Genomic DNA, 14,633 nt, shown 5'->3' with positions numbered 1-14,633 from the left:
TTGAACTCCTGGGCTCAGGCAATCCTCCTGCCTCAGCCTCCTGAGTAGCTGGGACTACGGCACGTGCCACCACACCCAGCTAATCAGCATGATATGTACTTATTAATTTTTAATATTTGTGGGTACGTAGCAGGTGTATATAAGGGTTACATGAGATATTCTGATACAGGAATGTAATGTGTAATAATCAGATCAGGGTAAATGGGATTTCCATCACTTCAAGTATTTATCCTTTGTGTTACTAACAATCTAATTATACACTTTTAGTTATTTTTAAAGGCATGATTAAATCATGTTTTGCTGTAGTTACCCAGTTGTGCTAGCAAATACTAGGTCTTATTCATTCATTCTTTTTTTTTCTTTTTTTATTTCTTTTTTTTTTCTTTTTTCTTTTTGTTTGTTTTGTTTGCTTTTTGTTTTTGAGACAGCGTTGCCCAGGTTGGAGTGCAGTGGCAAGACCTTGACTCACTGCAACCTCTGCCTGCTGGGCTCAGGCCATCCTCCCACCTCAGCCTCCTGAGTAGCTGGAAGTACATGCACATGCTACCACGCCTGGCTAATTTTTGTATTTTTTGTAGAGACAGGGTTTTGCCACGTTGCTCATGGCTGGTCTCAGACTCCTGAGCTCAAGTGACCCACCTGCTTCGGCCTCCCACAGTGCTGGGATTACAGGTGTGAGCCACCACACTCAACTTATTCATTCTTTCTAACTTTTTCTGTACCCACTAAACATCTCCACTTACCACCCCACCCCCCCACCCCCCGCCCACTTCTCCCACTACCTTTCCCAGCCTCTGGTAACCATCCTTCTACTCTTTATCTCCATTAGTTCAATTGTTTTAATTTTTAGCTCCCACAAATAAGTGAAAACACACATTAACAAACGTAACCTAAAACAATAAATAGAACATTATATGCAAACCCTAATTTTGTTTTTGGTTTTGGTTTTTTGGTTTTTGTTTTTGTTTTGAGACAGACTCTCACTCTGTCAGCCAGGCTGGAGTGCAATGGCACGATCTCGGCTCACTGCAACCTCTGTCTCCCGGGCTCAAGCAATTCTCCTGCCTCAGCCTCCTGAGTAGCTGGGATTACAGGTGCCTGCCACCATGCCTGCCTAATTTTTGTAGTTCTAGTAGAGACGAGGTTTCACCATGTTGGCCAGGCTGGTCTCGGACTCCTGACCTCAGGTAATCCACCCACCTTGGCCTCCCAAAGTGCTGGGATTACAGGTGTGAGCCACTGCACCGAGCCTGTTTTTGTTTTTTAAGACTGGGTCTTGCTCTGTTGCCCAGGCTGGAGTGCAGTGGCACAATCATAGTTCACAGCAGGCTCGAGCTTCTGGGATCCTGGGCTCAAGCAATCCTCCCACCTCAGCCTCCTGAGTAGCTGGGACAATAGGCATGAGCCACCATGCCTGGCTAATTTTTTATTTTTTTTCTACAGACAGTGTCTCACTTTGTTTCCCAAGCTGGTCTTGAACTCCTGGGCTCAAGTGATCCTCCCACTTCAGCCTCCCAAGGTGCTGAGATTACAGGCGTGAGCCACCACACCCAGCCAAACCTTAATTTTTTAATAGAATATCAACAATCTTAAAATGGTGATTCAGAACTTTTCACATTCTTTAGTAATTCTGTCCCTGGTACAGAAAATGTTCCAGAAGATCAAACAACATGGTAAAGACTGAAGGGAGGGGAGGCCTGACAGCCAGAGGTAAGTGTGTAATGGGGGGACATGCACATGGAGTGAGGTACAGTGGAATGCTAGAGCTAGCTCCTGTTCTCTCAAGAGCCAATTGTTAAATATTCAAGAATTTTGTGAGCCAGTTGCTAAACTCTTAGAAGCTCGAAATTTACCACTGTGGGAATATTTACACCACAGAAGTTGACAAACACTACAAATCAGGGTAATTATCTTTTTCTTTTGTTTGTTTGTTTATTTATTTATTATGTTGAGACAGAGTCTCACTCTGTTGCCCAGGCTGGAATGCCGTGGCACAATCTGGGCTCACCACAACCTCTGCCTCACAGTCTCAAACTATTCTTGTGCCTCAGCCTCCTGAGTGGCTGAAATTACAAGCATATGCCACCATGTCTGGCTAATTTTTGTATTTTTAGTAGAGAGGAGGTTTTGCCATGTTGGCCAGGCTGGTCTTGAACTCCTGAGCTCAAGTTATCCACCTGCCTGGGCCTCCCAAAGTGCTGGTATTACAGGTGTGAGCCACCGTGCCCAGCATCAGGGTGATTTTCTTTTCTGGAGAGCCATATTTCTAGCACACTACTGGGTGAAGGTAAAGCCACTGGAACTTAGAAACATGCACAAGGAGCTTCTAAAGTACGAATAATGGTTTCTTATAGAGAACCAACTGTTGGGAATTTAGCCCAGCAGACAAACATGGTTCTAAATGATCTTCAAGACATTCCTCATCTTTTAACTTTTATTAAATAATCACAGTCCTCATAAGAGGGTAAAGGTAGAAAGGAAACCATGTATATTAGTTACTAGATATTAAATATGTACATTATCCTTTTAAATATGCTAGACAAAATTCATGGAATTGTTGGAGGTCTTTATCAAAAGGGAAAGTTTTTCTTCAAAACTATTTTTCTAGAATTGTATATCTTCAACAGTAAAAATTTGAGGAGGCCATAAATATAATTTCATAAAGTTAAAAATTCCCTTTGTCATTTAAAGATGATCAATAACTTTAAAAATTTTTTCCACCAGATACCTCTTATACAATGATCAATAACATTTTAAACCAAGATTTTACTGAGAACAAAATGAGAATCAGTCAACTTGGAATCTAATAAATTCAAAAATATGTTACTAGAATAGTTCTTTTGTTAACATACTCCAAATAAAGCTATAATTAACTTATATATCCTTTAGGCATGAGCCAAGTAATTACTCATAATACTAATATATACTTCTAGATTTCCTTTCATTTCAGATAGTTTCAGAAACTCAGTATTTTTCTGCTAAAATTATTTAAATAAAATTACAGTAGAAATATTTTAATTTATTTCAAAATAATTACTTAGCACTATGTTTACATAGAATTCTATTTAAAATATTGAACTAATTTTAATAACATTATCATTTAATATATATAAAGTATATTTACCTGATTTGACATAAGTGTGGAAACACAGCTATAAAATGCATCCAATTTTTCAGGTTTAACACCTTCTAGTGCCTCCTTCTTGGTAAAGAGATTTATAACCTTTGGATACCATGTATTCATTATCTTCTCTTCTGCTTTTCTAGTTTGTATTGATAGATCAGTTTTCAGTGATTCACAGTCAATTGGACCTTTAGCTCTATTTATGAGAAAAAGAAATGTGATTTGAAGCAAATGATACATATTGGTCTTAAAACACAATTGTTGGGCCAGGCTTGATGGTTCACACCTGTAATCTCAGCACTTTGGGAGGCTCAGGCAGGCAGACCATGAGGTCAGGAGTTCGAGACCAACCTGGCCAACATGGTAAAACCCCATCTCTACTAAAAATACAAAAATTAGCTGGGCATGGTGGTGTGCGCCTGTAATCCCAGCTACTCGGAAGGCTGAGGCAGGAGAATTGCTTGAACCAGGGAGACAGAGGTTGCAGTGAGCCAAGATCGCACCATTGCACTCCAGCCTGGATGACAGAGCAAGACTCCATCACGGAAAACAAACAAACAAAACAAAACAAAACAAAACAAAAAACCACACAATTGTTGAAACAAAGAAGATACATTTTTTTAAACTCTAAAATCTAGAGAAAAGTATTGAAGATTTAGGAATCCGTTTTAAAAATTATATAGTCAAAAATATAGACTCAAGCAAGGAAACATTCAAATTTTTAATTTAATTAATAAATACAGGATTTTACCTAATTCCTGTGAAGTCCAACAAAACTGTATCAGCAAATGTTGTATAACCAAGGTCCAGTAACATTTTCATAGTTGGATGAATAATGTGCAAGTTAGAGAATATTTGATTTCTTGCCTGCACATAGCTAGAATGCCAAGGATTAGAATAATCTAGGCCTCTGGAAAAGCAAAACACCATATCAAACATGATTAAAATAATACACCCTAAACTTTAGGAAATAATGCTTATAACATGAAATTAGTATTAAAGTGAGAAAACTGGGGCTTGAGAAGAGGGAACTGTGGTCAGCAATGGGAACCTTAAGATATACGCATTTAATAAAAACACATCAAGAACTCAAAACTGCATTATCTTCAGAGAGAACAGAAATAATTTGTGAGTAAGGCAGAGTGATGGGCCAGATCTGAGAGCTCTGCTAACTTCCACTGTGCTTTGGCTCAGTTATCCCGGTAAAAATGAAAGAACACAGTCTTTAGGACTAAAGAAAAGTGCTGGAGAAATCTGTCTGGCATACACCAAAGCTTACTCAAGGCTAAGTTAAGCTATGCATTCATAAAGATCTCCCCAGTTACGTATGCAGAACTAAACAAGCATAGTAGAGAGAACACCACTGGGGGGAAAACAAGAGTACTTTTTTTTAGATGTGTTCAAAATACCTTTGAGCATCACAATTGTATACTTGAATGTAAGATCAGTTTATTTTTTATCTATATCAAAAATTGGATGAAGTACTGTTTTTCAAATAATTTACTCACACAGGAGATTCAGGTAAAGGACTTCCTTCATCTTCAAGCCATTTAACTGGTGGTTTCACAAGAACGCTCTGCACTAAAATACATGGATATATTAATGCTTCTTGAAAATCTCTGCACAATCTATTAATATCAAAGTTTCTAACTTTTGATTTTGGATGGTATAGTTTACTGCGCATTAAAAGGAATGTAAGAAAAAACTCCTTTATTTGAAGCAAAATCAAGTTCTTGGTACTATTTTGGCCTTACTTTAGAGGAGAGTTCAGACAAAGAAAAGCTTTAATAAGATCTCAGTTTTTCACATTCCATCTACTCAAAAGTCACTAGCATGGCCACTTAAAAAAATGCATTTCATGGTAGCTACCAGGGGCTGGGAGGATGTTGGTCACAGGCTACAAAATTTCAGTTAGATAGGAGGGAACAAGTTCAAGAGATTATACAACATGGAGGCCGAGTGCGGTGGCTCATGCCTGTAATCCCAGCACTTTGGGAGGCCGAGGAGGGCAGATCACCTGAGGTCAGGAGTTCGAGACCAGGCTGGCCAACATGGTGAAACCCCGTCTCTACTAAAAATACAAAAATTAGCCAGGCATGGTGGCGGGTGCCTGTAGTGCCAGCTACTCAGGAGGCTGAGGCAGGAGAATTGCTTGAACCTGGGAGGTGGAGGTTGCAGTGAGCTGAGATTGCACCACTGCACTCTAGCCTGGGCGACAGAGTGAGACTCCATCACAAAAAAAAAAACACACACAAAACAATTATACAACATAGTGACTAGTTAGTAACAATTTATTGTATCCTTGGAAATTGTCAAGAGTAGATTTTATGTTCCCACCACACACAAAAAATGATAAATATGTGAAAAAAATGCATCAGTTAATTAGCTCAATTTAGCTATTCCACACATATTTCACAACATATTGTACGTGATAATTATATACAATTTTTATTTGTCAATTTTTAAAAAGGAAAAAAGTTTATTCTAAAAAATAGCAAAGATTAAACCCCTAATAAATCTCCCAAAACACATTAGTATTTTCTAGCAAACCTATAAATAGTATAGCTAAAATCATAAAGACAAAGTAAAAATTCAAAGAGATGTTAGCTAATAAAAAAATACAAAAAGTACCCTTAAATTGTAAGGATTTTGACTTAAGTATAGGCTCAAAATAAAAACTTTAAATAAAAATCGTATCTATGAAATACATATAGTTTAGGCCGGGCTGAGTAGCTCAGCCTGTAATCCCAGCACTTTGGGAGGCTGAGGTGGGCGGATGGCTTGAGCCCAGGAGTTCTAGACCAGCTTGGTCAACATGGTGAAACTACATCTCTACCAAAAAATAAAAAAAATTGCTGGGCATAGTGGTGTGTGCCTGAAGTTCCAGGTACTCGGGAGGCTGACGTAGGGGAATCGCTTCAACTCAGCAGGCGGAGGCTGCAGTGAGCCGAAATAGCACCACTGCACTCCAGCCTGGGCGACAGAGATCATGTCTCGAAGTAAAAAAATAAAAAGAAAAGAAGAAAAAAAACGGATATAGTTTAAATATATAGTGTTCATTATTCATTTTGCTTATTTCTATTTTTGATTCAGTGGGGTTGCAGGGAGGCCAAGGTGAAAGAAGCCTGGTGTGTGTTAGATGCTACTTACCCAAATATCTCTTCATGCTGTTTTCAAAGTCACTTGACACCTCATTTACGAGACTTTCAAGAAGTTCTTCTCTTTCTTTCCCTTCCTTTAAAGACTCAGGTATCAGCCTTAACATGTGATCCAGCCATTCCTGCTGAATAGGTACTATAGGACTACTTTCTACACATTGCTTCATATAAATATAGTTGAACTGAGAACATAAGAAAAAATTAAATGTTCTGCAGGGTTGTATCATTTCAGTGTAACTCCTGAACTCTCTCTTCCTAAGACAACATTTTTTCAGATTAAAAATATTCTGAAAAATAAAATTTTCAGAATAAAAACCATTTAATCCAAAAGTATATTCTACAAAGAAACCATTTTATCTTTTTCTTTATTTATGATGAATTCTTGCCAAATTAATATTCTTAGTATAGTCTTCATTTTCTCAAGGCAAAACAGATTCTTTACCTAACTTATTATTCCTTATTATTATAATATATCCTCCAGTTCAACAAATATTCAGAAGTTGTTCTAAATGCTGAGTATATAGTAGCTGAACAAAACAGACAAAGCCCATGCTCTTTTGAGATTATATTCCAGTACAATAGTAGTATAATACAATTTCATAAATTCTCCCACAAGAATGAATAGTCTGACTAAAAATAGACAGGAATGAATGAAAAGACACTTGATCTTAGTAAAGACATTTTAACGTCATGAAAATTTCAGTTTTCCCAAAATTGATTTAACACAATACCAATAAAAATATCTACATACATTTTTATAGAATTAGATAAGTTGATCCTAAAGTTCATGTGGAAAAATAAACATGCAAGAATAGCCAAGAAAACCCTGAAAAAGAAAATCTGCAATGGAGGGCTAGCCCTAGGAGACATTAGAACATACCAGAAAGCCTGGTGTAGCACAGGTGTATGAATAGACAGACAAGTAGAAAACAACAGAAAGTCCAAAAATACACCAGTATATCAGAAAATTTAGCATATGATAAACATGGCATCTCAAATCACTGGGAAAAATATAAAGGTTTTAATAACTATTTCTGGAACAACTGGTTAGCCATTTGGAAAAAGATAAAATAATTCATACCTTCCACCATACATAAGAATAAACTCCAGAATTTAACTTAAACAGTGAAACTATACAAGAATCAGGAAGAAAAACATAGATGAAGTCTTTTATAACTAGTATAGGAAAAACCTTCCTAGCTATGATTCAAATACTAGATACAAAAAAGGAAACAAGTGATAGATTAATTTTTACTACATAAAAACATAAATGTTTACATAACAAAAACAATTTAAAATGTCAAAAGGCAATTGACAATCTGGCAGAAAATATTTGCAACATACATCTCAGACAAAGTGTAAAGAATGCTTTAAAGTTTAGGGGATGGGTGAATCTTAAGGACATTATGCTAAGTGAAATAAGCCAATCACAAGAAAACAAGTATTGCATTATTCCACTTATATAAAGTAAATAGAGCAGTTAAATTTATAGAAACAGAAAACAAAATAGTAGTTGCCAGGGGCTACAGGGAAGAGGAAGTGAGGAGTTGTTATTTAATAAGTATAGAGTTTCAGTTTTGAAGATGAAAATGTTCTGGAGATTTGCTGCACAAGAATGTGAAAATACTACTAAACGGTGCTTGCTTTGGCAGCTCATATACTAAAATTGGAATGATACAGAGAAGATCAGCATGGCCCCTGTGCAAGGATGCACACAAATTCGTAAAGTATTCCATATTTTTGAAACAATAGATGCTGGCGAGGCTGTGGAGAAATAGGAACGCTTTTACGCTGTTGGTGGGAATGTAAATTAGTTCAACCATTGTGGAAGACAGTATGGCAATTCTCCAAGTATCTAGAACCAGAAATACCTTTTGACCCAGCAATCCCATTACTGGGAATACACCCAAAGAAATATAAATCATTCTACTATAAAGACATGTGCACACATGTTTATTGCAGCACTACTTAACAATAGCAAAGTCATGAAACCAACCCAAATGCCCATCAATGACAGAATGGATAAAGAAAATGTGGTACATGGCCAGGTATGGTGGCTCACACCTGTAATCCCAACACTTTGGGAGGCCGAGGTGGGTGGATCATGAAGTCAGGAGTTCAAGACCAGCCTGGCCAAGATGGTGAAACCCCGTCTCTACTAAAAATACAAAAAAATTAGCCAGGCGTGGTGGTGGGCACCTGTAATTCCAGCTACTTGGGAGGCTGAGGCAGAGATTGCTTGAACCCAGGAAGCGGAGATTGCAGTGAGCTGAGATCGTGCCACTGCACTCCAGCCTGGCAACAGAGCGAGACTTTATCTCAAAAAAAAAAAAAAATTGTGGTACATATACACCATAGAATACTACATAGGCATAAAAAGGAATGAGATCATGTCCTTTACAGGAACATGGATGAAGCTGGAAGCCATCATCCTCAGCAAACTAACGCAGGAATGGAAAACCAAACACCGCATGTTCTCACTCATAAGTGGGAGGTGAACAATGAGAACACGTGGACACAGGGAGGGGAACAACACAAACCAAAGCCCATTGGGGGATGGAGGGCAAGGAGAGGGAACCTAGAGAATGGGTCAATAGGTGAAGCAAACCACCATGGCACACGTATATCTATGTAACAAACCTGCATGTTCTGCACATGAATCCCGGAACGTAAAGTAAAATTTAAAAAATTATAATAAAAAAAGAAAATACTACTAAACTGTACCCTTAAAAATGGTTAAGATGGTTTTATGTTATGTGTATTTTATCAAAATTTGTAAACATTTAGGGGGAAATAACATCAAAACTACAACAGAAAAATGGGCAGAAGATATAAACTAACATTTCACAATAAAAATATAATTAAAATGGCACTTAAACCATATTTTAAATGTATAATCTTACTCATAATTACAGAAAGCAAATTTAAACTACCCTGAGATGCCATCTGTCACATATCAGATTGACAAAAAATTTTTTTAAATATGACTCCCACATTCTTTTGTGAACTATGGGGAAGCAAACACTCTCATAAATTGCTAGCACATTTTGGAGAGAAATTTTGCAATATCTAATAAGACTACATATTGAAGTCCCACTTAGAGAAATTAAAACAATACCTCCAGCAGTATGAAAGCATACATATACAAAGTATTCATTGCAGCAAAATACTGGAAACATTTAAGAGTGGCTGATGCATACATTCGTGTTTTGTGCAGCAATAGTGAAAAATGAGAAAGATCTCTAAAAATTGATATGGAGCGATTTCTAGGATACATTATTAAGTTAAAAACAAAATGCGGCCGGGCGTAGTGGCTCACGCCTGTAATCCCAGCACTTTGGGAGGCTGAGGCGGGCGGATCACCTGAGATCAGGAGTTTGAAACCAGCCTGGCCAACATGGTGAAACCCCGTCTCTACTAAAAATACAAAAATTAGTTGGGCATGGTGGCGGACACCTGTAATCCCAGCTACTCGGGAGACTGAGGCAGGAGAATCGCTTGAACCCGGGAGGCAGAGGTTGCAGTGAGCCGAGATTGTGCCACTGCACTCCAGCCTGGGTGACAGAGTAAGACCCTGTCTCAAAAAAAAAAAAAAAAAAAGAAAAATAAATAAACAAACAAAAAAAAGCAAAATGCAAGAGTATCTACAGTATGACGCATTTTGTATAAGATAAAAGGAAATAAGAAAACATACCTGTTCATTTGTAAAACAAATTAAACACAGGAAGGATAAATCAAAAATTAATGAGATTGGTTATATGAAAGAGTAGCTTGGAACAGCTAGAAAGTATGGGGGCATGGGAACAGGGTAGAAGGGATGGGAGATGCTTCTCTGAGGTGTACTTTTGGTATAGTTCTGATTTTAAACCTTACTGTTGTTTTACCTGCTCAAAGTATAAGTAAAAAATATCAACATGAATGAGGGAGAAAAGAAACTCCAAATGAAAACAAGCAAACCAATGAACCTACCTGAATTTCAAGTTATTAATAATTACCTAGCTGAAAATGTATTAATAATTACCTACTACTGAAAAGGAGTGTAGAACTAACCAATGCTGAACACAATATTTTAACCATATATCCTTATGCTAAGTACAAAAGACTATAGTGAATATTAAACTATTGTGAGGTTTGTTTTTCACAGTAGTATGAGTTAGCAATTTTGAAATTATTTATGTATACTCTAGGATTTAACAAAATAAGTAAACCTTGTGGCTAATGGATGAAAGCCAGATTCCTCACTATCAGAGAAGGGAACTATGCATAGAGAAAGGGGGACAGGCTAGAATAAACCCTGGGGTGTTGCTGGAATAGGAGGTATCAGTATGAATCCATGGGTTTTGAGACAGAGAGAGAGAGAGAAATAATTACTTTCTAGATCTTCTGCTGAAGAAGCCAGGAAGCAATGACACTCAGTATCAAGGAGCATATTTAACACACATATCATGGTTTTTAAATACCATTCTCCACTAAAAGGAGCCAAAAATCCCTGGAGAAATGACTGATTACAGGGCTAGAATAGAAAAAGTATATATAGCATGATCCTGGAACATCTTATTGTGCCAGAAAGTGAGGACGTGCTCAAAGAATGATGGGATATGTAAAAAAAGACGAAAGAGTCAACTTTAAGGGCTCCCACTGGCCAAATGTGGAACAACTGAACTTCAAAATTACTAATAAAGCCAGGCCTTGTGGCTCATGCCTGTAATCCCAGCTACTCAGGAGGCTGGGGTGGGAGGATGGCTTGAGCCCAGGAGTTCAAGGCTGCAGTGAGCCATGATCACAACACTGCTCTCCAGCCTGGGCGACAGAGCAAAACCCCATCTCTAAAAAATAATTATTATTAATAATAATACATTACAACTTAATGGTTAAAATAAAAATCTATAGTCCACACTGATCTAAATGAATGAATAAGTGAAGAAAATATTAAAAGTTCTTTCTTACAGAATTCTGACAAAAAATGTAAAAGAAATGATAGAAAAATTACTATTTGGCAACAACCATAGTAATCATTGTTACAGGCAAAGATGTTAACATTATGGGAACAGACAAAGCATACAGGGGAATTCTTTGTACTCTTTTTTGCAACTTTTCCATATGTCTAAAATTATTTTGAGATAAAAAGATTTTTTAAACGTGTAGCCTAGATGGACATTTTTTCTTTTGTCTCTTACTTTTATTTTTTTTCAATCAGTTGCTCACTCCAAAATTCTTACAGAAAGACATTTTCTATGTCCACTCCATTAATGTACTGCTTAGTCTTTTTTTTTTTTTTTCAGATGGAGTCTCCCTCTGTCGCCCAGGCTGGAGTGCAATGACACTATCTCGGCTCACTGCAACCTCCACCTCCTGGGTTCAAGTGATGTTCCTGCCTCAGCCTCCTGAGTAGCTAGGATTACAGGCATGGGCCACCATGCCCGGCTAATTTTTTTCTTTTTAGTAGAAACGGGGTTTCACCATGTTGGTCAGGCTGGTCTCGAGCTCCTGACCTCGTGATCCATCCGATTCGGCCTCCCAAAGTGCTGGAATTACAGGCATGAGCCACCATGCCCAGCCCATGTACTACTTAATCTTAAAAGTCTTGTGTGATAGTCCCCAATCCCTCACTATATCAATGGGCTGACCTCTGTCTAGCAATGAACTTGGTCCTCTCCCTACTCCAGGTCTTCCCTCCTCTCTAGATAATCTTAATAATAGGTGTCTCCAATTACTCTGCAAAATCAGACCAAAGCCTAAGAATCATCCTTGGTTCCTCTTTTTCTCACTGCCCACATGCACCCTATCTGCAAGTCCTGTCGCATTTACATCCAAAATATATCCTGAGTCTAACAATTTCTCTCTAGCTCTATTGCTATCACTCTAGTCTAAACTATTCTCTCTCACCTAGATTGTTATCTTGTACAACTACCTGGTTCTTCCTTTATACTTTTGCCGTAGCCACAATCCATCTTCTAAAGAATCTAAGTGGGCTTTTTCATATAATTGTCAAAGTGACTTTTTAGCATTAAAAGTAAATCAAGTTATGTTATCCCCATGGGTAGAATCCTCCAATGACTTCCAATTGCCACTCTGAGTAAAATCCAAGCACCTTACCATAGCCTACAAGGCCCTCATATCTGGCTCCTGACCCCCTTTTCAAGTTTATTTTATACTTTCCCATGAGCTCAATCAGCAGCTGGCCTTCTTTCAGTTCCTGGAATATACCCGGTTGTTTTCTCCTTCAGGTAACTTAAACTTAGCTGTTCCCTCTGTTGGGAAATTCTCAACCCCAGGTCTTTCCATGGCTGGCTTCTTTCTACCATTCAGGTCTCCATAAATGTCACCACCTCAGGGATGCCTTCTCTAACCACCTGCCTAATATGGCCCCACTCCCTCACCAGTCACTATCTACCATATTACCCTGTATTTCCTTCATAGTACTTATCACAATTTTATTAAATGAAATAGAAAAAATTTGTTTATTTTATTATTATATGTCTTCCTCATTAAAGTATAAGCTTCATAAGGGTTTATATGTCCATCTTGTCCATCAATCTTCAGCATCTAGCACAGAATAAAGTATGCATAGATATTTGTTAAGAATCTCATGAATAAATAAATTATATAGACAAAGATGATATTTTCTCAATACCCCAAACCTATAGCAGTTCTAGAAAGCAGGTCAGGGTCAAGCACTGAAATATTAGATAGAAAACTAAGCTTGAATAAAATTATTATATGACTATATAGTCAAAGGAAATTTATTGAATGTGGTTTTTGTTGCGGAAAAAAAGAAAAAATGAAATTTAAATTCATTATTCTAATTAAGTATCTATAACTTATACCTTTCTAAAACCATTTCATCTCCTAAAATAAAAATATGTTTGACCCTTAGAATTAAAGTATATAATCTTCCTTAGCAAAACACTAGCTAAGTCAAGTGACGTACTTCCAAAATTTTTCTTGAAAACTTCCTGGCCCAGCACGGTGGCTCATGCCTGTAATCCCAGCACTTTGGGAGGTCGAAGCAGGTGGATCCCTTTCAGCTCAGGAGTGAGAGACCAGTCTGGGCAACATGGGGAAACCCCATCTCTATAATAAATAAATAAAAATTATCCGAGCGTGGTGCCTCGCACCTGTAGTCCCAGCTCCTCGGGAGGCTGAGGCTAAGAGATCCCTTGAGCCTGGGAAGCAGATGTTGCAGTAAGCCAAGATCACTCCCCTGCACACCAGCCTGGGTGACAGAGTGAGAAAATGTCTCAAAAAACAGAAAAAATTAAAAAAAACTTTCTATATTATGCCCTCACTGTAGTCTCTTCACACTTCTATTATAACGGCTGTTATATTTTACTGAACATGTGTTTTTATATTTATTCATTCATCAATCATTCATTAAGTAACTATTTTTGGTGCTCGATATCACAGTACTTGATTAAGAAGCAATTCTTGGCCGGGCACAGTGGCTCACACCTGTAATCCCAGCACTTGGGGAAGCTGAAGCAGGTGGATCACTTAAGGTCAGGAGTTTGAGACCAGCCTGGCCAACATGGTGAAACCCTGTCTCTACTAAAAATACAAAAAATTAGCCAGGCATGGTGGCATGTGCCTGTAATCCAAGCTATTTGGGAGCCTGAGGCACAAAAATTGCTTGAAGCCGGGAGGTGGAGGTTGCAGTGAGCTTAGATTGCCCCACTGGATTCCAGCCTGGGTGACAGAGCAAGACTACTCTGTCCCAATTAAAAAAAAAAAAAGAAAAGAAAGAAAAGCTGCTGTTGGCTGCTGTGGTCAAGACAAGAGATGAAGCTCTGATCTAAGGCTAGGACAAGAAAATGACTGTTTTGAGAACTATATAGAGCTCTTGGGAACTAAGTATATGGGAGGGAGGTAGTTGGGGAGGGGGAAAAAGAAGTTCAGATTCACATATTTTAAGCATAGGTAACCAGATAGATGGTGATAACAACTAGAATAGAAAATGTGCAACAGGAGTTTTATGGAGGAAGCTTGTGGTCTCATTTTTTTGACACTTTGAATCTGAGGTATTTGTACAAAAAAGTCTCTGGGAGTCATCAATATATGAAAGGTAGTTGAAATCAGAAAAGGAGGGAATCATCCACGGAGATTCAAGGAAAGAGAAGAGTGGCTACAGCCAGTCAAGAAAGAGGAACCCATGGAGATGACAGAGAAATAATAGAGAACCAGATGAATAAATATAAAGGAATGTTAGGAAATAAATGGTCAGTGGTGTCAAAAGTCAGCTGAAATTGTCACTGTTTTTTATTTCAGCCATTCTAATAGGCATGTAGTGAAAACAAATCAAGGTTTTAATTTGTATTACCATAACGGCTAATGATGTTGAACATCTTTCACGT

The 14,633-nt window shown here is 37.9% G+C and overlaps 1 protein-coding gene and 1 non-coding gene across 3 annotated transcripts in view; one reads left to right on the top strand and one right to left on the bottom strand.

Annotated features, from left to right (window-relative positions):
* Positions 1–14,633, bottom strand: part of DNAH12 (dynein axonemal heavy chain 12) — a 246,885-nt gene that overhangs the window by 205,713 nt on the left and 26,539 nt on the right. For both annotated transcript variants that reach the window (XM_030810168.1, XM_030810169.1), the window contains exons 5-8: positions 6,275–6,464; positions 4,633–4,705; positions 3,876–4,034; positions 3,125–3,320 (exon numbers count right to left, since the gene is read on the bottom strand). In XM_030810168.1, the coding sequence (XP_030666028.1) occupies positions 3,125–3,320; positions 3,876–4,034; positions 4,633–4,705; positions 6,275–6,464 (618 nt within the window). The remainder of the gene's footprint in view (positions 1–3,124; positions 3,321–3,875; positions 4,035–4,632; positions 4,706–6,274; positions 6,465–14,633) is intronic.
* LOC115834869 lies at positions 7,919–8,024 on the top strand. The gene has a single exon (XR_004029870.1). It is a non-coding gene; the product is annotated as a U6 spliceosomal RNA (small nuclear RNA).

This window comes from Nomascus leucogenys, chromosome 4 (genome assembly GCF_006542625.1).
Source record: "Nomascus leucogenys isolate Asia chromosome 4, Asia_NLE_v1, whole genome shotgun sequence".
Lineage (NCBI taxonomy): Eukaryota > Metazoa > Chordata > Mammalia > Primates > Hylobatidae > Nomascus > Nomascus leucogenys.
Note: the sequence above shows the minus strand (reverse complement) of the source record. Positions and strands in the feature narration are given on the sequence as shown.